Raw genomic sequence first — 26517 nt, 5'->3', positions numbered from 1 at the left:
ACCCCCTAGAACTGCGAATGGTAATCAGATGGTAAGGAACTTGAACTGGGGCGGGGAGGGCAGGACACACTATCGCCAGCATCCTGGTGCGGCAAAGGCAGGGAGATGAGACTGTCCAGGCAGAGGAGGTGACCGACCACAGGTCTGGAGATGCCACAGTTGCCAGCAGCTTGTAGCGGCGTGGGACACTCGCGCTCTCGGGTTTTCCCAGCCTGTCCGTGTAGCCCTGCTTGGGTGGGATCACGCTGGGCGTAGCCTCAGTTGTACTGGTTTCCACACAAGGTTAGGTTGCTGAGATCCAGGCACAGCCCGTGAAGCTGGAGGCGGTTGTTCCTCCATTGCACACGGTTTCTCGGTGTGAAGCAGCTGGGTTCTCCAATTTGCCAGGTAGTGAACATGAAATCAGTTTCAGCAGTTTCTCTGACAAACTAAGGCCATGCTTTTCTTACATGTTCCCTGTGCTCATGTGTGGGCTTCCCTTTCCTTTCCTTTTTTTTTTTTTTTTTTGAACTTTCCTTATTTGAAAGCGGAGTACAGAGAGGAGAGAACAAGAGAGAGATTTTGGGCCCGGCGGCGTGGCCTAGCGGCTAAAGGCCTCGCCTTGAACGCCCCGGGATCCCATATGGGCACCGGTTCTAATCCCAGGAGCTCCTCTTCCCATCCAGCTCCCTGCTTGTGGCCTGGGAAAGCAGTCGAGGATGGCCCAAAGCCTTGGGATCCTGCACCCGTGTGGGAGACCTGGAAGAGGTTCCAGGTTCCCGGCTTCGGATCGGCACAGCACCAGCCATTGCGCTCACTTGGGGAGTGAATCATTGAACAGAAGATCTTCCTCTCTCCTCTTCTCTGTATATCTGACTTTGTAATGAAAATAAATAAATCTTTTTTTAAAAAAGAGATCTTCCATCTGTTGGTTTACTCACTCTCCAAATGACTGCAACAGCAGTTGGTTGGCCAGAGGCCAGGAGCTTCTGTTGGCTTCCACTGTTCTCCCAGGCACATCAGCGGGCAGCTGGATGGGAAGACTCAAACTGGTGCCCATACGGCACACTGTTACTTCAGATAGTGGCTTGACCCGCCACACCACAGCTCCAGCCCCTCACATCATCTCTTCCTAACCTGAACCTCCACTGCTGGTGAACATGAAGCCCAGCCTCATCCCAGGCCTAGCAGCCACCATCCTGCTGTCTCCAGGTGACTCTCACACTACAAGTTGCACTTCTGTGCCTCACCTGGATCACTGAGTGTCCTCGGGTCATCACAGCCCTTTTAAAGGCTGGACAGTATTCCATTATATGGATTTATCACTTTTGCATAAGCATTCATCAAAGATGGGCACTTTGTTTCCATGTTGTAGTTATTTTATACAGTGCTGCTATCAACATTGATGAACAAATATTTCCTCAACATCCTGGTTGCTTTCCTTGGAGGATCTATCCAAAATTGGAATTGTTCTTTCGCTAATTCTTTTCTAAAATCACCATGGTTTTCCATTTTTTTTCTTTTTATAAAAAGATACACAGAGAAGAGGAGAGACAGAGAGGAAGACCTTCCGTCCGCTGACTCACTCCCTCAATGGCAGCAATGGCCGGAGCTAAGCCAATCTGAAGCCAGGAGCCAGGAGCCTCTGCCATGTCCCCCACACAGGTGCAGGGTCCCGAGGCTTTGGGCCAGCCTCAACTACTTTCCCAGGCCATAAGCAGGGAGCTGGATGGGAAGCAGGGCTACCAGGATTAGAACCAGTGCCCATATGGGATCCGGGCGCATGCAAGATGAGGACTTTAGCTGCTAGGATATCATGCCGGGTCCATTTTCCATTTTTTAAAATTATTTTAAAATTTTGGTTATCTTTACATAGTTGATTAGAGCACAAAGGATGAAGGGCTACAGGAAACTGAATAAGACCCGTGTTTCCATATTATTATTTCTGTATCTGGAGTAAGTGGGGAGATAAAGGGAAAAGCCCCACCCAGCCTCCCATCCATCCCAGGTCCCCGATGTGGGGCGTGCTCCAAGGGCACTGCTCAAGTGGTTTTGATAGTTCAACAGTTCAGAATTGCTGCCAATCTCACCATTCCAAGCACGATGAAATCTCTACTGAATCCACTGGCTGGCATACTTTACTTTAGAGTCGGTGTTTGCCCAGATTTTCACTGGCAACACTTGGCTGGGATAGTTGATCAATTTGTTTTGTCCTCCATCCTCTGTTGTGGTATCAGGTGTCCTCTGCGGGTTCCAATGGACCGTCATTTCCTACATGTGCACCTGGTTATGCTGTCCACTGCTGCTTCAGAGCCTCTGAGGAGGCTCAGCTTACAAATATACTCCATGGTCAGCCCATGGAACCTGCACTTCTCTTTATGGTTGGGGTTCTGAGATCAGCAGTTCAGTTGGAGGGATCCCAAAAGAAACTGCCAGCCCACGTGTCTAGAGGAGTATGAAACTCCCGGACACGTATCTCAGCTACCCTTTTCACCTCCATCTTCCTTCTGCTCTGCCCGAGGGGAGCCCAGGAGCGGATTGTCCATGAAAGCTTCCGTTACAGCTATGAACAGCTTGCTGATATTATCCCACCCGCGGGTGGGCGGTGGTCATGATCCAACACACCCAGCCAGGGTGTCCTCTTAGCTCCCCAACCGGGCCTGTTCCCAGCCATAGATTGCATGCGTGCCAGTGGTTGCTTTGACACAGCTTGGCACAGCCCCTCACCTGTCTTGGTCTTTGCCTTGCATGCTGTGGGCTGGCATCCCTGGCTCATGCAGACCAGTAGGTGTAAGATCCTAGCTTGGCATGACCTGTACTCCAGCCTAATTTCTGTTCTTGCTGGTGAGCTAAGGTTCGCTCAGCCCTGCCTGGTCCACCCCCTTCCATAACCAACCTGCACTTTAGCCAACAGTTGGAGCTACTTTGCCCAGCCCAACCCCCAGGCCTGGACCATGTGATCATCAGTGAGAGTTTTGGCCCACTAGGGGAGTTACCCAAGTTCTCCCACTTGACCCACTCCCAGACCCAGATCTCATACATGCCAGTGGGTGTTAGGCCAGTGCCCAGCATAGTCTACCCTTCTATCTTGGCCTTGTATGGGCTGGTAAACTTTGCAGGCTGGCCCACCACACACCCTGTTTTAGGATGCACATTTGGGTGCTGCTGCCTCGACCTGCCCAGACTGTTGTCGGTTCCTTTACCCGTGAGTGATGGCAGGTTCCATGGTCACATCTAGCTCATTCTATCACCACCCCACCTCTTTCCACAGGCTTGGGCCCACACATCCCCAACAGACTTTACATAGATTCATAGAGAGAAGGAGATAAAGATCTTCCATCCACTGGCTCAAATTCCCAACTGGCCATAATGGCTGGAGCTAAACCCATCCAGAGCCAGGAGTCAGGAGCTTCTTTTGGGTCTCCCACATGGGTGCAGGGTCCTAAGGCTTTGGGTCATTCTAGACTGCTTTCCCAGGCCACAAGCAGGGAGCTGGATGGGAAGTGGAGCAGCTGAGACATGAACTGGAGCCCATATGGGATTGCAAGTTGAGGATTTAGCCATTGAGTCATCATTGGGGGACCACCCTGAAAGGTGATGTGGGAGCAGCTGACAGGTGCTTACCGTGCAGGTGTTTTCATTCCCCGGAGCCTCCAGCAGCTCTGGGAGTGACTATGATGATGTAGTTCAAACAGCAAAAACAAACAAATACATATATCTCCCGCAGCAGAAAAAGTCCCTGTCTGAACAATAAGACCCAGCAGGGGAGGTGGCATTTGAAGGGTTCCTGCCGACACCCCGAGGCGCTCCAGCCTCCTGGCAGCTGCGTACTGGCCCTGGTTACAAATCCCCCAAAGGCCTTTGGAGCCTCTCGGCCTGCCCTCCTCCCCATCCCCTTTGTGTCACCCTCGCTGCCCTGTCCAGATCTGACTCCTCCTGATGGCCAGGTCCTCTGGGGGTCATGTGCGCCTAGTATGCCACGGGCAGAGGCAGGAAGGTGTGTGGACGCCGGGGTCACAGTGACTCTGCTGCGTCCTGTGTTCTGGCCATCTCCAAACGCACGCGGTAAGCGCTCAACTGCAACCCCGGCCAGCAAGCTCTGTGGCCCGGCGGGCCCACGCAGCCGCTCGGGGCGGTGTCCCGGTTCCTCGCGGACGCCCGACGGAGCGGGCAGCGACGCCTGCGCTCGGCGCCGCCCCTCGGACACTGCCCGGTCGAGTCGCCCCTAGCAACAGCCTCCGGGCCGCGTCGCGTCCGCCGCCCCGATTGGCGGCCTGCGGAGGCGGCGCGGCGTCACTTCCGGCAGCCGGAGACGGCAGAGGAAGCGGCGCGGCGGCCATCTTGGTCCGTGAGGCCCTGAGGTGCCGGGAGCGGCGGCCGGCAGGGCGGCGGCTGAGGCGGAGAGCGAGCGGGAGTGCGGAGCCTCCGCCACAGCCCGCTCCATGCTCGGCGCCCGCAGCCCGCGGCGGCCTGTCGTGCGCTCCACCTCGTCCGCATCCTCCGAGTCCTCAGGGGCTGCCGGCGGCGCTGCGTGGAGGCGCCGGAGCTGAGTCCCGGGCGGCACGGAGGACGAGCAGGAGCCGGAGCGGCCCGGCCCGCGCGGGGCTGAGGCGCGGGGACGCCGCCCGCCGGGCTCCCGGGAGGGGAGGATGAGCCCCGGGAGCCTGCGGGGCACGGCCCGGCCCAGGCCCGGGATCTAGACGGCCGCCGGGGAGGGGCCGGCTTCCTGCGGCCGCGCCGTGTCCTCGTCGCCCGCGCCCCGTGCGGAACCCGAGCGCAGGAAGATGTCCACTAGGACCCCGCTGCCCACGGTGAATGAGCGGGACACTGAGAACGTGAGTCCTGACCGTTGTCCAGCCGGGGCCTGGACGCCCGGGGAGCCGTGGGCTGCGTCTGCCTGCCGGGGGCGTGCGAGGCCAGGGGCCCTTTGTGTCTGCCCGGGCCGTGAGCGCTGGGCAGCGGGCAGGGTGGGGGAGTGGGCACCGGTCAGTGTGACAGCACGGGGCAGTGGGCAGAATGAGAGCCCTGGGCAGCGGGCAATGTGACAGCACTGGGCAGCGGGCAGTGTGGGAGCACTGGGCAGCGGGCAGTGTGACAGTACTGGGCAGCGGGCAGGGTGGGAGCACTGGGCAGCGGGCAGTGTGACAGTACTGGGCAGCTGGCAGGGTGGGAGCACTGGGCAGCGGGCAGGGTGGGAGCACTGGGCAGCGGGCAGGGTGGGAGCACTGGGCAGCGGGCAGGGTGGGGGCACTGGGCAGCGGGCAGGGTGGGGGCACTGGACAGTTGGCAGGGTGGGAGCACTGGGCAGTTGGCAGGGTGGGAGCACTGGGCAGCGGGCAGGGTGGGAACACTGGGCAGCGGGCAGGGTGGGAGCACTGGGCAGCGGGCAGGGTGGGAGCACTGGGCAGCGGGCAGGGTGGGAGCACTGGGCTGCGGGCAGGGTGGGAGCACTGGGCAGTGTGGCTTGCATCCTGAAACAGGGCTGAGGGGAACGGAGCAGCTTCCCTGGACGCTGCACTTCACGGGACTCAGAGCAGGAGCTTCCGGCAGGGCCACAGCTCTGTGCTCTGGGAGGCTCCGTCCGTGTGCGTGCAGGTCTGAGCCCAGCCAGGGAAGGCCTGTGCTATTTTTACTCAGGACTGCGGGAGGTAGGTGGCTGCTGCTCGGTGTCTTGACCCGTTCTTCATTTGTTCTTAGAGTAACGTGCTGAAAGTATTTCATGGTTTTTGTGTGTGGTTTTAAAATCACTCTTTAAAACAGCTAGGGGTGTGGAGGCCCTTTATTCTCATGTAATGTATTTAAATTGGGATTTTTAGCATTGTGAAAATCAGGTAGCTCGTAGTTTGTAGCTCGTGGTTCACTAATTGACCACGCCTTCATGTTTCAGTCTGCCTTTTCCCCCTTTCAACATTTGCTTATTTTTCTTGGGCAGGCAGATTAGATTTTAGGGAGAGACACAGAGGAAGATCTTCCGTCCAATGATTCACTCCTCAAGTGGCCACAGTGGCTGGAGCTGAGCCGATCTGAAGCCAGGAGCCTCTGGGTCTCCCACAGAGGTGCAGGGTCCCAAGGCTGCGGACCGTCCTCCACTGCTTTCCCAGGCCACAGCAGGGAGCTGGATGGGCAGTGGGGCCTCCCGGACATGAACTGGCGCCCATATGGGATCCCAGGCGTACTAGGTGAGGACTTTAGTGGCTAGGCTACCGCGCTGTGGGTCCACTTTCAATGGCTTTATGTCTACCATGACTACAGTGGTAGATTCTGGAATGATACTGCTGGAGAGTAGTGGAGTTAGAACAGTTTCCTAATTTGCCTTCTGATAGACTGACCCAGAAGGGTTACTTGAACTGGGCAAGTATGTTTTGGTGTTGAAGGAATTCCAGGCTGCTTTTGACGCCATTCTTTTCATGTTCTCCCTGCTGTCCCCCGTGCTGAGCCTTGACCTGTCCGTGGCCTGCCGGGCTGCGTGCGGACACTTGCAGCTTTGCTGGTGGACGGAGTAAGGAGCTTGTGTTTCTTCCCTTCAGCCAGCCCATCAGGGTCACCAGGTAGACATTTTAGACTCTGAGTGATCAAGAAATTTCTGCTTTCGGTAATGTATTCTAATGTCGATTTCTTCTAATCAAGTTCAAAACATTTATTTACTGCTTTTATCATTTATTTGCTCTACTTACTGCCTTCAAGCTAACTATACCACAATAGGAGGCAACGGGTACTCTCTTATGCTCATGGACTGTGTTGAAGACGCTCAGACACAGATGTCTTGCCTCTGGTCGATGGAGTCAGAGCCTCAGTTGAGAGAACTCTGTACTTATCTACTTGGAGATCAAGCCAGCAACCCAGGCAGCTTGCATCTGCCCCTTCACTCTCCATGTAACGATAGAGTAGGCTAGGCCGAGGCAGGAGCCTGGCACTGGGCTCAGCGGGGTGCTCGGTCAGGAGGCCTCAGGGTCCTGTCTTGCCTGTGGCTGCTCGGTGCTGAGAGCCAGGACAGCAATGCCGGCTTCTGCCGTCTCCGTTGGCCGCAGCTGCAGGCCCACTGACTCCGTGGGAAAGGGTGTAGACCTTAATGGGAAGTCAGACTTCAGTAGTCATATTTTGAAACCACAAAAGCAGGACTTCTTCGGGTTTATAATTTGACCTAGGGTTTTATCATGTGTCTTTCAGCATGCTGTTTAACTTCTTTGTTGGCAACACTAATGACTGTAAGCAAGGTTGCTTTCCCTAAGCTCGATGTCACTTCCTGCCTCTGTGACCTGGCTGTTCTTGGGACGCTTACAGACACCGGACCCTCAGGACTTCAGCCGCTCTTTTTGCCGGGGACACTTTTATCTGGCTAACACTCTTCACCTCTCCCTATAAAGGCTTCTCTGGCCATCCATGGCCTTTCCAGTCCCCACGTAGCTATGTGAGAGACAGATTCATAGATCTTCAACCTGTTGGCTCACTCCGTAAAGGAACTTGACATCTGGGGCTGGGGCAGCTTGAAGGCAGGATCTTGGGGTGTCGTTCATTTGGGTCTTCAGCCTGGGTGTAGGCCCAAGCACTGTGCCTTCTCTGCTGCTTTCCCTGGCACATTAGCAGGAGCTGGGTAGGGTGGCATGCCATGGTGTACATTCCCTGATTTATTTTTTTAAAGGCTTGTTTATTTTTTTAAAAAAGATTTATTTATTTTTACTGCAAAATCAGATATACGGAGAGGAGGCGAGACAGAGAGGAAGATCTTCCGTCCGATGATTCACTCCTCAAGTGACCGCAATGGCCAGAGCTGAGCTAATCTGAAGCCAGGAGCCAGGAACATCCTCCAAGTCTCCCACATGGGTGCAGGTCCCAAGGCTTTGGGCCGTCCTCCACTGCTTTCCCAGGCCACAAGCAGGGAGCTGGATGGGAAGTGGAGCTGCCGGGATTAGAACCGGCGCCCATATGGGATCCTGGCATGCTCAAGGCCAGGACTTTAGCCACTAGGCCGCTGGGCCGGGCCCTCTTTATTTTTTATTGGAAAGGCATATATACACATGGGAGGAGAGATAGAGAGGAAGATCTTCCAGCCAATGATTCACTCTCCAAGTGACCACAACGGTAGGAGCTGAGCTGATCTGAAGCCAGGAGCCTCTTCTGGGTCTCCCACACGGCTGCAGGGTCCCAAGGCTGTGGGCCGTCCTTGACTGCTCTCCCAGGCCACAGGCAGGGAGCTGGATGGGAAGTGGAGCTGCCGGGATTAGAACTGGTGCCCATATGGGATCCCAGCGTGTGCAAGGCGAGGACTTTTGTCACTAGGCGACTGCTCCATACCCAAAAATTTTATTTATTTTTTTTATGTTATTCATGCAGTTGACGAAGATGTTCATGATGACCACTGATGAGGTTGGGGAGCTTTAGAACATGAGGGAAGGGGGTAGTACAAATGCTTCCAGTTTTCCTTTTTTCCCTTTCTCTGGGGAGGAGGGGAAGGACTCCCATCAGCACCTGGGGTGGGGTTGTCCACTGGAGGTCCTCTTAGAAACACCAATGCGTAGAAAAATGTTCTGAGACTATTTGAGTAGTTTTGATAGGTCTGATATGTTGTTGGTTTCATTGCTCCAAGTTGAGAAAATTCTTCCATGGCTCGTTGGCTGACCGAGTCCACACCAGTGCATCGCTCACCCAGACACCTGCTGGCACAGCTCGGCCAGGAGAGCTGTCCTAGCTGCTCTGCTCTCCAGCTTCTGACGTGGCCCTTGACTCCTTCTGCAGGACTGGATGAGCTGACGATCATGTCCTCCATGTGTATCTGGGATGCAGTCCACAGGAATCAATCACTGAGGAGGTCTAGTCCCAATATATGCCTTTCACAGTTGGACCACAAATTCTTTTTTTTTTTTTTTTTTTTAAGATTTATTTATTTTTATTACAAAGTCAGATATACAGAGAGGAGAGACAGGAAAATCTTCTCTCCGGTGGTTCACTGCCCAAGTGACCACAACGGCTGGTGCTGCGTGGATCTGAAGCCAGGAGCCAGGAGCTTCCTCCAGGTCTTCCACACGGGTGCAGGGTCCCAAGGCTTTGGCCAGTCCTCCACTGCTTTTCCAGGCCACAAGCAAGGAGGTGGATGGGAAGTGGAGCTGCTGAGATTAGAATTGGCGCCCATATGGGATCCTGATGTGTTCAAGGCTGGGACGTTAGCCGCTAGGCCACTGTGCCGGGCCTGGACCACAAATTCTATGATTTTGCATGTGGTGACCAGTATTTTGAGTCCAAGCATTCTAGTTAGGGAGTCCCCCAAGAAACCTTACCTGTGGGGCCCGGCGGCGTGGCCTAGCGGCTAAAGTCCTAGCCTTGGACGCGCCAGGATCCCATATGGGCGCCAGTTCTAATCCCAGCAACTCCACTTCCCATCCAGCTCCCTGCTTGTGGCCTGGGAAAGCAGTTGAGGACGGCCCAAAGCTTTGGGACCTGCACCTGTGTGGGAGACATGAAAGAGGTTCCTGGCTCCTGGCTTTGGATCGGTGCGCACCGGCCTGTTGCGGCTCACTTGGGGAGTGAATAATCGGATGGAAGATCTTCCTCTCTGTCTCTCCTCCTCTCTGTATATCCGGCTTTGTAATAATAATAAATCTTTAAAAAAAAAAAAAAAGAAAAAAGAAACCTTACCTGTGTGACCCCGGACCTGACACGTATGCACCAGCCAATATGGGGTCCATTTCAGTCTGGCTCAGTCTGTCACCTGCATTGGTCTCTGCATGCATTGCAGGTTACAGTTGCCTGGTCAGTTCTGTCCTTAGCCCGTTGTCATATGCAAACTGATGGGTGTTGTGGTTCATCCCTACCTAGCCTGCCACAAACCTGAGAAATGCAGCCTAGTTAGGACATCTCCCAGTAATCCCCACCAGGCTCGCCTAGGCCTGTTCCTGTGCATCGGATCAGTCCGGTCCATCCTGCCTCCCATCTGACTCTTCTGTATGTACACCTGTAGGTGTTGCGGCTTAACTCATCCCACCCAAACCCATGAACCAGTTCATGCATATGCCAGCGGTGCTGCCACCTTGTCCAGCCTTGCCTGCACCCAGCCCTGGCTCGCATACCCACCAGCAGGAGCTGCAGCCCTGCAGGAGAGTGCCCACAGTTCCATACTAGGCCCACTCCCAGCTCTGGAGCTTGTATTTTCTAAGGGCTACTGTGATCCAGTCTGACACGACTTGCACCAAGTCCCAGTTATTTGACTTTGCCTTTCGGCACTTATCCTGGCTCCTCCATGTGCCAGCAGATGGCAGTGGCCTGGCTTAGCCTGACCCTCCCCAAACCTAGCTCTCACGCAGGCTGACAGTTGTAGCACCCTTGCCCAGCCTGGACCACACCCAGTCCCAGCTCTTATAGGTCCCAGTGGGAGCAATGGCCCAGCATGGGGGCTCCGTGCAGCCCCCTCACCAGTTCATCTCCAGCCGGTGGTCTTGCATGTGCCAAAGGATGCTGCAGCCCAGCCCAGCCAGCTCCCAGTCTTGACTCCAGTGTGAACTGGCAGGGGTTTTTGGCCTAACTTGGCCTGGGCTGCCACTGGCCTTGACTTGAGCTCACCAGTGGGGGTTGCATTCTTTTTTTTTTTTAAAGATTTATTTATTTTTATTACAAAGTCAGATATACAGAGAGGAGGAGAGACAGAGAGGAAGATCTTCCGTCCGATGATTCACTCCCCAAGTGAGCCGCAACAGGCCGGTGCTGTGCCAATCCGAAGCCGGGAACCAGGAACCTCTTCCAGGTCTCCCACACGGGTGCAGTGTCCCAATGCATTGGGCCGTCCTTGACTGCTTTCCCAGGCCACAAGCAGGGAGCTGGATGGGAAGTGGAGCTGCCGGGATTAGAACCGGCGCCCATATGGGATCCCAGTGTGTTCAAGGCGAGGACTTGAGCCGCTAGGCCACGCTGCCGGGCACCGGGGGGTTGCATTCTAATAGGAGAGTTCCTATGCTCCTTATCAAAACAGCCCTGTTGTGTGTTGTACGCACACTGGTGGGTGCTTGGGCCAGCCTGGCTTGGTTCATCTCTAGTCCTGGCATTCATAGACATGTACTGCAGCTTTGCCCAAGCAGTCCACACCCATTCTGACTCTCACTGGTGGATTCTGCAGTCCAGTCTCGCCTGGCCATCCCCAGGCTCAGGATCCATCTCATTGCACATCTGCTCTGGCTCTTGGAGTACCAGTAGATGCTGGAACCTAGCCCAGACTGGCATGCCCCCAGACCCAGCCCACACACATACCAAGGGATGCTGCAGCCATGTTCAGCCTGGTCTACCCCCAGTGCTAGCTCAGCAGTGGGAACTGCGATTGGCAAGGGAATCCCCTTAGCTCCTCTCCCAAGCCCTCTCCTAGCCACAGATCCTGTGTGTGCTGGTGGTTGCTCTGAGCCACCCTGGCATGGCCTGCCCCGTCTTGACCCTTGCCTTCGGATGCTGTAGCCTAGCCCTGCTCAGTCTACCCCCATCCCTGGCTTGTGTGAACTGGTGGGTGCAGTAATCTGGCCCAGCATGGTCCCATGCCCCGTCCTGACTCCTGTGCATGCCAGTGTGTGCTACAGCTTGTCTTGGCCCTGCCAGTCCATCTTCCCCCATCCCCCATGCCCCGCTCCTACAGTCAACCCACATGCCTGCTGTCAAGTGGAGTAGCCTTGCCCAGCCAATCCCACACCGAACCCTGACTCATTTGCTTAACCATCAGGAGCTGTTATATCCCGGTAGGGGAGTTCCCCCACCAGGGGAGCTCAGGTTTGTCAACAGGCGCTAAGCCCCTACCCAGCAGAGTCTGCTCCCCAGTCTTGGCCTTTGTGTGTGCTGGTGGATGTTGGAGTGCTGCTCACCCCACACTCGGTTCCTGGGTGCAGCTGCAGGTGCTACAGCCCGACGCATTTCCAGCCCAGTTCCATGAGTGTGGGTGAGTTCCATGGTCATTCCTAGCTTGGCTCATTGCCACCCCCAGCTCTTGTGAAAACCAGTGTCTATTGTACTCCCAATGGGGTGAACCCATAAATCTCCCACAGAATCTGCCCCCCAGTCTTGGTACTTTCTCATGCTAGTTAGAGTCATTGCCCAGTCTAATGTAGCCCACCCCCTGGCCTGACGCCGGTTGGTACTGGGCCTGGTCCTGCCAGGCAAGCCCCCAAGGCCTGGCTTTTGTGTGCACTGGTGGACAGTGGTCAATGCCGACAAGGCCAGCTCAGGTCTCCCGCTTGGGCTGGTGTACTGGTCTGACCCAGACAGGTTCTCCAGTTCCTCCTGAGCACCAGGTCTCAGCCCCCTTGTTCACCTTGGAGTGCAGCAGAGCGGTTGGTGGCAGTTCCCCAGAAGTTGTTTCTCACCTGTAACGTCATTTTCCTTCAGTGGTCCACCCTCCGCTTCCCGAAAAACCCTTTCCTAGGCAGTCCACGGCTCCCGTTCCAGGTGGCTAAGCCCGGTCTCCAGCAGGGCAGCTGGCCTACAGAGTGCTTCTGTTGGTTTTTTATTGGAATGGCACATCAGCTATACAGACAGAAGGAGAGACCAAGAGAAAGATTTTCCCTCACCTGGCCCACTGCCCAAATGGCCACAATGGCTGGAGCTGAGCTAATAATCCAAAGCCAGGAGCTAGGACCTTCTGGGTCTCCCATACAGGTGTAGAGTTCCAAGGCTTTGGGCCATTGTCAGCTGCTTTCCCAGGCACATGCAGAGAGTTGGACGAAAGTGGAGCTGCCAGGACACAAAACAGTGCCCATATGGGATCCTGGCGCTTGCTAGGGGAGGATTAACCAGTTGAGCCATTGCACTCTGCCCCAAAATTTCCTTCCAGAAAGTCGGATTGGTTCAAGTGCAATAGCCTAGTATCTAAATTCTCGCCTTGTATCCTCCAGGATCCCATATGGGCACTGGTTCTAGTCCTGGCAGTTCCATTTCCATCCAGCTCCCTGCTTGTGGCCTGGGAAAGCAGTTGAGGACAGCCCAAAGCCTTGGGACCCTGCACCTGCATGGGAGACCCGGAGGAGGCTCCTGGCTGCTTGCTTCGGATTGGCTCAGCTGCAGCCGTTGTGGTCATTTCTGCAGTGAGCCAGTGGATGGAAAATCTTTCTCTCCTTCAGAAATTAGAATAAAAATTAAAAACTCCAATTTGTCTTGAAGGATGACTATCATCAGAAGTTGGCTTTATAGATTACTTTTTTTTTTTTAAAGATTTATTTTTATTGCAAAGTCAGACATACAGAGAGGAGGAGAGACAGAGAGGAAGATCTTCCGTCCGATGATTCACTCCCCAAGTGAGCCGCAACGGGCCGGTGCTGTGCCAATCCGAAGCAGGGAACCAGGAACCTCTTCCAGGTCTCCCACGCGGGTGCAGTGTCCCAATGCATTGGGCCGTCCTCGACTGCTTTCCCAGGCCACAAGCAGGGAGCTGGATGGGAAGTGGAGCTGCCGGGATTAGAACCGGCGCCCATATGGGATCCCGGGGCGTTCAAGGCGAGGACTTTAGCCGCTAGGCCACGCTGCCGGGCCCCAGATTACTTTTTTTTTTAAGATTTATTTATTTTTATTACAAAGTTAGATCTACAGAGAGGAGGAGAAACAGAGGGAGAAAGATTTTCTGTCCGATCATTCACTCCCCAAGTGGCTGAACAGATGGAGCTGAGGCAGTCCGAAGCCAGGAGCCAGGAACCTCCTCCTGATCTCATGCGGGTGCAGGTTCCCAAGGCTTTGGGCCGTCCTCGTCTGCTCTTCCAGGCCACAGGCAGGGAGCTGGATGGGAAGTGGAGCTGCCGGGACACCAATCAGTGCCCATATGGAATCTTGGTGCGTTCAAGGCGAGCGCTTCAGTTGCTAGGCCACCGCACTGGGCCCTAAAATTGCTTTTTGTCTCTACTTGATTTGGTCCCCGATGAGGGGACTTCAAAAAATTTCTAGAGAAAACTGGATTTAAAAGATGTTTTTGAAAAAATTTTGAAAATTCTGAAATCTGTACACATAGTTTTGTCAAAATACCTGTTTTCTGTGAGCCTTTTCATGGCTTTTGTTGGGGAGTACTTGGATTAAAGATAACGAAATTGCATTGTTTTCCTCTAGAGGTAGAAGCTTCTAGCTTTGGCTCAGCGGTTCAGTAAGATGGGAGTTGGCGGCTTTTAAAAATGCTCTCTTCATTTTTCTCATGTTTGAAGCCCTGTGGCTCAGGACAGCATGCAGCTCTCGCTGCGAGGCTGCGTTCAGGGCCGGGAGGCGTGCTGACAGACAGTGTATGAGCAGTGATGAAGGAGACACAGTTCTCAGATTGAACTGGTGAGGACTGGCCAGAGCCTGCATGGCCACCTGAAGCTCCACTGTGTATTCAGCTGCCTGTGTTCTCTCTTGGTAGTGGAGAAGGCTGGTGGCTGAACTTTGGCTGGGCTCTGCACTGTCCAGCAGCAGGGTGGTGAGTGACGTGGGGTCAGCACAGTGCCACAGGAGAGGCAGGGCTGCTTCGCTTCTGCAGAGGTGCAGCCCAGGACTGCAGCCCCAGCGCCCGTGTCGGGCCATCACCTCTGGTCCTGCTGCCTGTGAAGGCTGCGGAGCATGAGTCCCTCCCACCGCGTGGACAGCGGATGAGTGGCCTAGTGTTGGCCACTGCAGCCATTTGGGCAGCACACCAGCTGTGTCTCCCCTGTTTGTATGACTGCCTTTCAGGTAGATGACAGGACCAAATTACCACCTATTCACAGTAGCCATCAGTCCAACAGCGGAAATTAGTAGGCTGGATTCAAAGAACCAAACCCGTCTGTCTGTTGCCTACAGGAGACACAGCTCACCAGTAAAGATCAGAGGAAACTATATCTCGTGGATTTTCATGTTTCTGTTTTCATTTCTGCAGAATTTTTTTCCCCTCATGAAGTTATTTTTTTTAATTTAATGAACATTTTAATGTTGTGTGTAACAGAACATTATGAATACAATGGAAACAAAGTTCTATCAATTTAATAAAAAATTTAAACATAAAGTGGAGAGATAATAGTTTGATAACTATAATATTTAGTTTAAAAAATATTCCCAGCTTGAGGGTGAAGCAATCTTGCATTCCAAACTCTAGAATCATGATTTTCATGTGAGCTCAATGCGGAATTATAGCAGGAAAACACAACATTTTAATTAATTTCCTTTATCTGTCATTAAATCTATAAAATCTTTGACTGCTGCAGGTTTCCCTTTAATCATATATATTTAACGCCTCTGTTGGAGCCATATTGCTAACGCCATATTACACACACTCAAAACCCAGACAAAACAAGTACTGTGTAGAATCTAAATATGAACATTGCATTCTAACATTGATATTTAACTTAAGGTTTTAACGAATTTTTACCTGTTCAACTTCTTTTGAAAAGACATGGAAAAAATAAATATTATTTTTTCTAAGATTTATTTATTTTTATTGCAAAGTCAGATATACAGAGAGGAGGAGAGACAGAGAGGAAGATCTTCCATCCAATGATTCACCCCCCCAAGTGAGCGCAATGGCCGGTGCTGCACCAATCCAAAGCCAGGAGCTAGGAACCTCTTCCAGTTCTCCCACGCAGGTGCAGCGTCCCAAAGCATTGGGCCGTCCTTGACTGCTTTCCCACTAGCAGGGAGCTAGATGGGAAGAGGAGCTGCCGGGATTAGAACTGGCGCCCATAAGGGATCCTGGCGCATTCAAGGCGAGGAGGTCAGCCTCTAGGCCACGGCGCCAGGCCCCTAAAAGTATTTTTCTCTTGACTTTTCCTGATTCAATGATGGCTGCAGGGATAAACGCAGAAGGAAGCCTGGCCGAGTTAGTTACTGCAAACTGTGAATCAGGACTGCCAAGAAACAAACAAAATACTGTCTGATTTTAAACAAAACCATGGAGCAGTCCTGAAAAAAACTTTTTTCCTAGGTCTCCAAAGGATAATTAGAGCAGAAGACATGGGAAAAGTCCCATAGCTATTACCAATTGCTTTAAGTTTTATACAATAAAAATTTGGATAATAGCAGTGTTGCTGGAACATTAGCAAAAGTATATACACACCAGTTTCCTTTGATTTAGCTATAATCACATATGTATGCTTTTTTTTGTCTTTTTTTTTTCTTGGATTGACTATTTTTTTTAATTTATTTTTTATTGATTACATTGCATTATGTGACACAGTTTTATAGACACTGGGTTTCCCCACCCCCCATGGTGGATTCCTCCACCTTGTTGCATTACCACAGTTCAAATTCAGTTGAGATTCTTTCATTGCAAGCATCTACCAAGCATAAAGTCCAGCATCTTATTGTCCAGATAAGTTCAACGGTTTCTTGGGGAGACCATCTCTGGTCTGAAGGTAGAGCTGGCAGAGTATCATCCCGATCAATTAAAAGCCCCGACATTGCATCAGTAACAATTTAGACATGAGACAGCTGAATAGTAATCTATAGCCATTTTAAGGTGTATAGAACCCGGTTGTATATAAACTAATAATTGAAATGTCAATGTAGAAGTCACAGGATGTGGTTCAGAACTTGCATTTTTTTTTTTTCTCTCTTTCAACATATTGGTTACTCAGTAGCATGTCAACTAATTCCATAATGTATGCTTTTTTTGGACAAAAATATATATTTTCATAAAAGCCAATCATCTAACTTTACTGATTTCATATATGGACTCGAGTGGTAGTAAAAGGAACAGACCCAATTATGACAAGGCGATTTAGGGACCGCAAAATCAAGTTCCTCAGGAAAACGAAAGAGATTAGAGATTCTAACATGTACTCAGCCCTATTTCAATACTCGCACAAAGCATGATGTTAAACGGACTCTCTGATTTATAAAGGCCTTCAGTGTTCTTGCCACTCTGCTCGTGATCCGTCATCAATGGGAAGGACTGTCTTTACTGGAGTGCTCCTGCCTGGCCTTCTGAAATTCTGGATACTTCACCTGTAGAAAATAGCTTGTTTGGTTTATTACGTAGGTTTATTTAATTAGCTGATAAAAGAATGTGGAGTTGATGAGCACTGTCCATGCCTGCATCACCTGTCTGCACAGCTAAAAATTCTTCGTTTATTCTGCTTCTTTACAATCTCTTATTTGCTAAAGTTGGCATCTTAGGTTGCACAGTTCCAGAAGTTATGGCCATGCCCATCATGCCCATCCGAGGAGTTGACATTTCTGAGTTCCTGTTGATGCCATGGTGCTGGTCATGGTCCTGGGCATGCTCGTAGGCATGGCTCCCCCGGCAAAGGGTAGTTTGGGGCTGTACAGGAAGAACTGAGGTTCATGGCTCCAGAACTTTGAGTCATCACATTCGTAGGCTGTTGCCTGTTCGGTTGTTGAATCATTCAGCGATGGCCCCTGGGATCTGGAAGGCTGCACAGCAGGTGGCCCTTGTCTAGGCTGATGGTCACACTGGGGGCGGACCAAGTTGAGGACAGGGTTTTGCTGAGGACTAGTTTCTGCAGCACTGTGCTAACATTTTGCAAAGGCTGTGATGTTGACATGGGTACACCAGGTCTTGCAGTGTTAGTACTCATCATAGAGAAATTCCTACTGGGGAGACGTCATAGTCGCCTGGGATGAGCCCGTTAGATCAGACAGGTCTAAAGAGTTTGGGGCAGCTGCTGGAGGACCTGAAGATGGTTGTGACCCACTCGCAAGTTCTGCTGATTGTGTGGCACTGCCAAAGAGCTCGCCACTGGAAGCACAGGGCCTGACGGGGCTCGAGGCACTCTACCACCAGTCTCCGTTCCACTTGTTGCTTGGGAAGAGAGACTGCTTGATGCCGCTGCTGAGCCAAAGTCCGCGCGCCCTCCAGATACATCAGCACATCCCCGTGCTGCGGACGGGCTGGGGCCATCAGACAGATGGACCAGCTCAGCAGAGGCCTGGCTGCTGGGCACTGGTGTCTTCACTGAAGCCTGAGGGGTGTGGGTGGAAGCATCCTGCTCTGGACTGGCTTTGCCCCCGTGTGATGTGCGGCAAGGATTTGCAGTGCGCTGGTGTCTGGAGGTGGTGGTCTCTGTCGCCTGCGTGCTGTGGGTATGCTGTGTCGTCGCCGTCTCCTCTTCGTCTTTGAATTCACTTTTGGGAGATCTCCCTCTTCAGGCTTTCTTTCCTCATTGCTATCGCTGCATCTCTGGAGAATCTTCTCTGTCTTTCCTCCGGAACTTGCTGATGGTGTCATCGGTTGTGCTTCCAATTTGTCACTCAGTTCACCTAATCACTGACTGCAAAAGCGCTCTCGCTTTTATGCCACTCGTCCCGTTTGGATTGGGCTCAGGATCATACCTCTCCCTGTGTCTGACACCTCCGACACTGTCAGGAAACACCGACACACTTGTCCTTGTTCTCGGACTTCTGCTCGTCATGAAGTCTGTCATCATCCTGGGCAAATCCGACCAACTCCTTTGCCTGCTGGCGAATATTTATACCATGTTCATCTACAAAGTGGTAATTTTCCAGGGATTGCAAATCATAAATGTGTTCTCTGGCACTTGTAACAACGCGCCTTGATCCATTCCTTCTGAGGTAAGCTAGGAGCAGCAATTACTTAGAAACTATTCGCCAATTCTTTTTGTTGTCTTTTAACATTTGTGACCAAAGTATGTTCATAAGTTCTGGAAACTGTTTATACATAAATGTTGCCTTGGCAATCTCTCCTGAGCTTCGCAGAAGGTGCCCAAGGATCATTGCTTGTTGCTTCTTGAACCTTAAACTCTATCTCTGAAAAATTCATAAACATTGGTGGTTTTGTCCACCAGCTCCCGCACCTTCCATATTGTTCCACATCTTGCCCGCCCGGGTCAGGCCACCGCCCTGTTCTCCTGCTCCCCACGGACCCCGGGACGCTCCTGTGCCGGGGCAGGTCCACACCGGGGTCGCCGCCACCCCCAACTCCCTCAGTCAGCTCCTTGTGTGACCATGGCCACAGCGCCGCCGGTGACTAATCAAAACGTGGCAGCAGGGGTGCTCATTTAATGCCCCCCGTTACATTCTTCACTAACTCATAGGCCATACAGTAGCATCATTTTCTTCAAGAACGTTCTTCATTTTCTTTTTCATTTCTCATTTCTTCAGTGACACATTAGTCACTCAGTAGCATGTTATTTAACGTCATGGTGTTGTAAATTTCTATTTTTCTTCCTGTTGTTGATTATGGCTTTTCATTTAAGGGCATATATAGTAACTGTGTAATGGAAACTATCCTATCCAGATGTGAGGATACAATGCAGTATGCATCTCTACGTCCAGATCAAAGATGGACTCCCAATGAAACTTTACTATATCTTGGCAATAGGATGCTGGACTTTCTGCCATTGTCCATGCCTGCAATGATGGACATATGACTGTCTATGAAGAACTCTGTACTGTTGTGATAATGTTGGGGAAATCAGTGTGTGTGTGTCTGTAAAGAGCCTGTGGAATTGTATCATAAAATAATAATAATGATTGGGCCTGGCAGCGTAGCCTAGCCGCTAAAGTCCTCGCCTTGGACGCACAGGGATCCCATATGGGTGCCGGTTCTAATCCCAGCAGCTCCACTTCCCATCCAGCTCCCTGCCTGTGGGCCTGGAAAGGCAGTCAAGGATGGCCCAAAGCCTTGGGACCCTGCACCCGCGTGGGAGACCTGGAGGAAGTTCGTGGCTCCTGGCTTCGGATTGGCACAGCGGTAATGCAGACAGTGTGTGAAGCCAGCATTTGGGAACATCAGTGGTCAGTGGTGTGAATTTTAAACTTTCTTTTGCTTTAAAAGACTTGCTTTTCATCTTCTTCTGTGTGAATATATTACAAAGTAGTTTTTTATATTTGTAGATGAACAGTGAACGAAAGGACATTTTCTTGGACAAAAAGATGGAAAAGAGGAGTGTATAAAGGGGATTGAAGGGGCTGAAGTGCATGTGGAATTGCTTTTGGATTGTTAGCGTAGTGTTGTTATGTTTGACTTAGTGCATGGTTTTGGTAGCAGTCGGGAGTTGGGGTGCTCTTTGGATTACTCACCTAGAGTAATGCAACAGGCTGCTCAGTGACCGCTGCCCCTGCTGCCCAGACGGGGGGAAGGGCTGGTGGGGGGCTACCCTCTCATGGAAATAAAGAAAACACATTTGATTCTTACCACAGCCTTTTAAACTTTCCTTTAAAATTATATTTAAAGGGAGAACAACAGAGGGTTGGTGAGAGACTCATCTTTGTACTGGTTCGCTTCCCAGACGGGCACAGCTCGGAGGAGGCCCGGCTGTGGTCAGGTTTCGCTTCCCGGACGGGCGCAAGCTCAGATGGGGCCCCGCTGCAGCCAGGGTTCGCTTCCCGGACGGGCACAGCTTGGAGGAGGCCTAGCTGCGGCAGGAGCACTGTCCAGGTCCTCTGCACATCTACAAGGCCTGGACACTGCGAGCCGTCATTAGTTCCCAGCTGCTTTAGTGAGGAGCTGCCGGGACTGAAGCTGGGACTCTGTTATGGGATGCCAGCGTTATGGCGGATGGCAGCTTAGCCCGTGCACCACAGTGCCAGCCCCCATGGATAAAGTGAAGCTCTTTGCGTCCGGTGCAGTGGCTTCATTGGCTGAGGTCCTTGTCTTGCACTCACTGGGATCCTATATGGGCGCCGGTTCTAATCCCGGCAGCCCCGCTTCCCATCCAGCTCCCTGCTTGTGGCCTGGGAAAGCAGCCGAGGACGGCCCAAAGCCTTGGGACCCTGCACCCGCATGAGAGACCTGGAGGAAGCGTGTGGCTCCTGGCTTCAGACTGGCTCAGCTCCAGCCATCGTGGCCATGTGGGGGAGCGAATCAGCGGATGGAAAATCTTCCTGTCTCTCCTCCTGTCTGCATATCTGCCTTTCTAATAAAGTGAGGCTCCGTAGCCCTGTCCCTCCTGTTGTGTGTTCAAGCCCATGCCTTACTGATAGACCCAATTGAGGTTGCAGGTGCCTTCAGGACTTCTAACCTTCTGAGTATTAGTTTGGTCCATGCTACCTTAACTGGATTTAGAACACCTGTGTTAGCCTATAGTGAGACAAAATCATCTAGTATAAATCCTGTTTTATAAAGCATTGGCTATTTCATGTAACTTACTGTGCACTGTAGCCAAAAACCTTTGGTAGATGTCTGTACCGTCCTGGCTCCCCTCGTGGGCCTCCACTGCCAGGATCAAAGGAATGGGGCCGTGTTACCACCAGCCTGGGAAGGGATCCGCAGAGTGGAGGTGTCATAAATGTGGGGCTGTATTTCCTTGATTTACCTCATTAAACTTCAACTCTTAATCTTTTTATTAAAGATTTATTAATTTTATTGGAAAGGCAGATCAGATATCCAGAGAGACGGAGAAACAGACCTTCCATCTGCTGGTTTATTCCAAAATGACCACAGTGGTCCAAGCTGAGCCGATCCAAAGCCAGGAGCCAGAAACCTCTTCTGGGTCTCCATGCCGGTGCAGGGTCCTAAGGCTTTTGGGCCATCCTCTGCTCCTTTCCCAGGCCACAAGCGGAGAGCTGGGTGGGAAGTAGAGCTGCCGGAATTAGAACCGGTGCCCATATGGGATGTTGATGCTTGCAGGTGGAGAATTAGCTGGTTGAGCTGTTATGCCAGCCCCTGAACACTTGGTATTTTTCTTACCAATGTTCTTGTTTTCCACATTTATATCATGTGATCACAATGTTTTGTTTCTTCAACTAGAAGCTCTTAAGACTTGGCAAGTACGGCGGTGTGTTCTCTCACCGCATTGTCTTTGTGTGTGTTCTGTTGTAGCACACGTCCCATGGAGACGGGCGCCAAGAAGTCCCCTCCCGATCGGGGCGCTCTGCAGCTCGGTGCAGGAACTCCATCGCGTCCTGTGCGGATGAGCAGCCTCACATCGGGCACTACAGGCTGCTGAAGACCATCGGCAAGGGCAACTTCGCAAAGGTGAAGTTGGCAAGGCATATCCTCACAGGCAGAGAGGTAAATACGACTCACGCTTCTTTCTGTTAGGACATTGTACAGTTTATTTGCACAGAAATAGTTTCTTGTTTTTTTGTGGAAATAAATTAAAAATTAAAGAATGTGAAACTTACTACATTATGAGGTTTACTTTGTCTCAAGATTGTAAAAATATTCTATATTGTAATTATGTCTCATCTTGCATATTTAATAGGTCTGCTGGAAATTCCAAGGGATTATCATGAAGTAGAGGAGTCTGATTTAGTCAGTGTGTGTGTGGTTTGTGTTTTGTTTAAAAGAACTAATTAGCAAGGCAGAGTTCTTGCATCTGCTTGCTAGTTTACTCCGCACATGGCTGCAGTGGTTGGAGCTGGGCTAGTATGAAGCCAAGAGCCGAGGAGCTGCTTCTGGGTCTCCTGTGGGGCAGGGGCCCAAGCACTTGGCCATCTTCCGCTGCTTCTCCAAGTGCCTTGTCAGTGAGCTGATCAGAGGAGCTGGCTAGAAGCAGCACTCCTGTGGGGTGCTACACTGCAGTGCCAGCCACCTGACTTCATTCTTGTGACTTACTCCTATCCTAAATTGTGATGCGTGTCCTTTGTTTGTCTTGTCTGCTTGTTAAGCCTCAGACGCACGCTGGGGTGGTTTTATTGCTGCAACATTCGTGTATTTTGGTGGTTTGGAATAGGTTGTATCTGTGCTAATCATGTTTATTTTTTCAACAATTTTCTGATTCTTTCTGCCATTTATACTTGTAGGTGCATTTTAGAATCACATTTGCATGTTCTGAAAAACAGTCTCATTGAAATTTTGAAATTGGTTGGGCTTATAAATTAATTTAGTGAGAAAGTGTGATATTTTAATATACAAATTGATTTCGGTCCAAGAAAATAAGGTGTGTCTCAGTTTTATCAGCATTTGTAATTTTCTTCATCTGGATTTTGTACAATTCTTGTTACGTTTATTCCTACTTACACATTTTTATAACTTGAGATTGTTGGAGAGAGGAAGGCTCCTGTGTGCTGCTTCTTTTTTTTTTTAGATTTATTTATTTTTATTTCCAAGTCAGATATACAGAGAGAGGAGAGAAAGAGAGTGTGTGCTTCTTTCAGCTGACTGACCCAGTGTCACAGGCAGCGCGTCTGTAGCCAGGGGCCTGGGGGGTCTCCCCGTCCTCCCTCTGTGTCCAGGATGTACGCAAGTTGGGAGCTGCGCCCAGGACCAGAACCTGTGCTTTCGGATACAGGATGCAGGCTGCCTAACCAATTAGGAACCTGCCAGCAAGATGCTTTGTAATTCTTATCACTGTGGTGATGGAATCTGGACCCCTCAACCCTGCTGAACTGGGAATATTTAGGAAGGTGCTAATGTGTTTTTTTTTGTTTTTTTTTTTTTCTTTTTTCAGATTTATTTTGTTTCAAATACAGAGTTACAGAGAGGGAGGAAGGGAGAGAGTGGGAGAGAGAATGTCCCATCCCACTGGTTCATTTCCTGTGTGGCTATCACAGCTGGGATTGGGCTGAGCTGAGCTGAGGAGCCAGGAGTTCCATCCATGTCTCCCGTGTGGCCACGCACACAGCTGGCCATCCTCTGCTCCCACGCACACAGCTGGCCATCCTCTGCTCCCACGCACACAGCTGGCCATCCTCTGCTGCCACGCACACAGCTGGCCATCCTCTGCTGCCACGCACACAGCTGGCCATCCTGTGCTCCCACGCACACAGCTGGCCATCCTCTGCTGCCACGCACACAGCTGGCCATCCTCTGCTGCCACGCACACAGCTGGCCATCCTCTGCTGCCACGCACACAGCTGGCCATCCTCTACTGCCACGCACACAGCTGGCCATCCTCTGCTCCCACGCACACAGCTGGCCATCCTCTACTGCCACGCACACAGCTGGCCATCCTCTGCTGCCATGCACACAGCTGGCCATCCTCTGCTCCCACGCACACAGCTGGCCATCCTCTGCTGCCACGCACACAGCTGGCCATCCTCTGCTGCCACGCACACAGCTGGCCATCCTCTGCTCCCGGGCACACAGCTGGCCATCCTCTGCTCCCGGGCACACAGCTGGCCATCCTCTGCTCCCGGGCACACAGCTGGCCATCCTCTGCTCCCGGGCACACAGCTGGCCATCCTCTGCTCCCAGGCACATTTGCAGGGAGTTGGAGGTGAAGGCAAGCAACAACTTGAGCAGGAATTCGCAGCATGGAAAGCATCATAGGGAGTGGCCCAGCCAGCTCCAGGAAAGCTGTAACAAGTTTTTAAAACATTTATTTATGTATTTATTTATCTAAAGATTTGTTTTATTTTTATTACAAAGATATACAGAGAGGAAGATCTTCCGTCTGATGACTCATTCCCCAAGTAACCACAATGGCTGGCGCTGTGCCAGTCCGAAGCCAGGAGCCAGGACCTTCCTCCAGATCTCGCACACGGGTGCAGGGTCCCACAGCATGGGGCCGTCCTCCACTGCTTTCCCAGGCCACAAGCAGGGAGCTGGACGGGAAGTGGAGCTGCCAGGATTAGAACCGGCGCCCATATGAGATCCCGGCACATTCAAGGCGAGGACGTTGGCCGCTAGGCCACGCCGCCAGGCCCTAAAGCATTTATTTACCGTTTCTTGATAGCATAACAGTTAAAAGTCCTGGCTTGGGCTCCTGGAGGAAGCTCCTGGCTCCAGACCTTGGACTGGCCTGTGTGTTGTTACTGTGGCTGTTGAGGGAGGGAACCAGTGGATGGAAGATCTCTGTCTGTCTCCTGTGCACGCATAGCCTCGTTGCTTTTCTCCCTGTATCTATTTCAAAGTAAAATACCTAAATTTTTTTTTTCATAAATAGTATTAAACAAAATAAGTTTCTTATCCTGTTTTTTCCTTAGGACTCAAAGTCTCCTGGCTTTAGCTCATCTGTCTGTTTGTTAATGGTGGAGGACAAGGCAGGGTGTGGCCGCCTAGAACTCACTTCACACCTGTTTCCTTAGCTCTTCTGTTGTGGTGATAGAGGGGGTGAAACTGCGGTTATTTGCTTATTTATTGTTATTTTTTAAGGTCTGTGTTTATTGGAAAGGCAAGTTTACAGATACAAGGAGAGGCAGAAAGAGCTCTCTGCTGGTTCTCAGTGGTTGGAGCTGAGCTGGTCCAAAACCAGAAGCCAGGAACTTCCTCCCCATCTCCCATGCGGGTGGCCTTGGGCCGTCCTCCACTGCTTTCCCAGGCCAGAGCAGGGAGCTGGATGGGAAGCGGGCTACCGGGATTAGAGCCAGCGCCCATATGGGATCCCTTAGTGCGTGAGGTGAGGACTTCAGCTGCTAGGCTACCATTCTGGGCCAAGTTTACTTGCTTTTTAATGAGTGTGTAGATATTTACAAAGCTATTACCAGTTAGCATCTGTAATTACTAAAACCTGAAATTCTTAAATATTTTTTTCTAGGTTGCTATAAAAATAATTGACAAAACTCAGTTGAATCCAACAAGTCTACAAAAGGTAAGGTTATTATTTTTAGTGCTAATTTCCATGTAATTGTTCCAGAAATACTTTTTTTTTTTTTAAAGTATTACTTATTTTTTATTTGAAAGGCAAAATTACAGAGAGAAGGATGGACAGAGAAATGTCTCCATTCCCTTGCTCATGGCTAGGAACTGCATCCCGATTCCCGCCTTGGGTTCAGGGACCCAGCGCTTTGCCTGTCCTCGTGTGCTTTCCCAGGCGATAAACAAGGAGCTGGACGTGACGTGAAGGAACTCGGACTCGAACTAGTGCCCCCGTTGGATGTTGGCTGCACGAGCACATGATGAGGCTGCCATGACATGGCACTGCCCCCATCCCTCAGTTGTTTTAATGTACATTGTTTTGTGTGTGTGTGAGAATTTAGCCATTGAGCCATCGTACCAGGTCCAGATATACTATGTTTAGTACAATAAACCTTCCTAATGCTGAAATGAATGCAACTTGGAATATTTAAAATTTAATTAGGTTATTTTTAAGATGTATTTATGGGCCTGGCGTGGTAGCTTTATGGCTAAAGTCCTCACCTTGCATGCGCCAGGATCCCACATGGTCACCGGTTCATATCCCAGCATGCCTCCTGGATCAGCACAGCATGAAAGATGCTGTTGGGAAGAATAAGCTAGAACGCAGGTAGCCCTACTTAGTTTTCAGATAATCCACGTCAGACTTATAAGACAGCATGGCCTGGGAACTATGAGCACTTAGAGTGTTACAGATTTATTTATATGATTAGAAACTCAGTTACAGGGCCCAGTACGGTGGCCCAGCAGCTAAAATCCTCGCCTTGAACGCACTGGGATCTCTTATGGGGAGCAGTGCCAGATGGGGTGCTGGTGCCGCAGGTGGAACACCCACTTGCCAGGGCACCGTGCCGGCCCGTCACGTTGGTCCTGGAGCCTAAGGCAACATTCCCATTTCTGCTGCAGCTGTGGGATGTGTTGCTTCGTGACTGACTTTGCAGAAATCATGTGCCTTTTTTGTTTGTTTTGTTTTAGCTCTTCAGAGAAGTAAGAATAATGAAGATTTTAAATCATCCAAACATAGGTATTTCGCTTTCTTAAATACTTTTGGGGCTAAATACATTGTTGAAAGTATGTCATGAAGCTAAATATGTATTCCAGAAGTGGTAGAAGGAGGCTCTTCTCCCACAGCCAGGTACACTTTTAAT

At 51.2% G+C, this 26517-nt stretch overlaps 1 protein-coding gene and 1 pseudogene across 7 annotated transcripts in view; one reads left to right on the top strand and one right to left on the bottom strand.

Annotated features, from left to right (window-relative positions):
- MARK3 (microtubule affinity regulating kinase 3) overlaps positions 1-26517 on the top strand; it is a 143961-nt gene that overhangs the window by 78532 nt on the left and 38912 nt on the right. For 6 of the 7 annotated variants that reach the window (XM_058655471.1, XM_058655468.1, XM_058655469.1 and 3 more), the window contains exons 1-4: positions 4296-4814; positions 21671-21862; positions 25272-25325; positions 26345-26393. In XM_058655471.1, coding sequence (XP_058511454.1) covers positions 4764-4814; positions 21671-21862; positions 25272-25325; positions 26345-26393 — 346 coding nt within the window. In that variant the 5' untranslated portion in view covers positions 4296-4763. Of the gene's footprint in view, positions 1-4295; positions 4815-21670; positions 21863-25271; positions 25326-26344; positions 26394-26517 lie in introns of those variants that run through there. The other variant, XM_058655470.1, reaches the window with a different exon arrangement.
- LOC101517315 (clathrin interactor 1-like) lies at positions 17077-21645 on the bottom strand (annotated as a pseudogene).

This window comes from Ochotona princeps, chromosome 26 (assembly GCF_030435755.1).
Source record: "Ochotona princeps isolate mOchPri1 chromosome 26, mOchPri1.hap1, whole genome shotgun sequence".
Taxonomy (NCBI): Eukaryota; Metazoa; Chordata; class Mammalia; order Lagomorpha; family Ochotonidae; genus Ochotona; species Ochotona princeps.
This window is presented reverse-complemented; position numbering and strand designations above follow the sequence as displayed.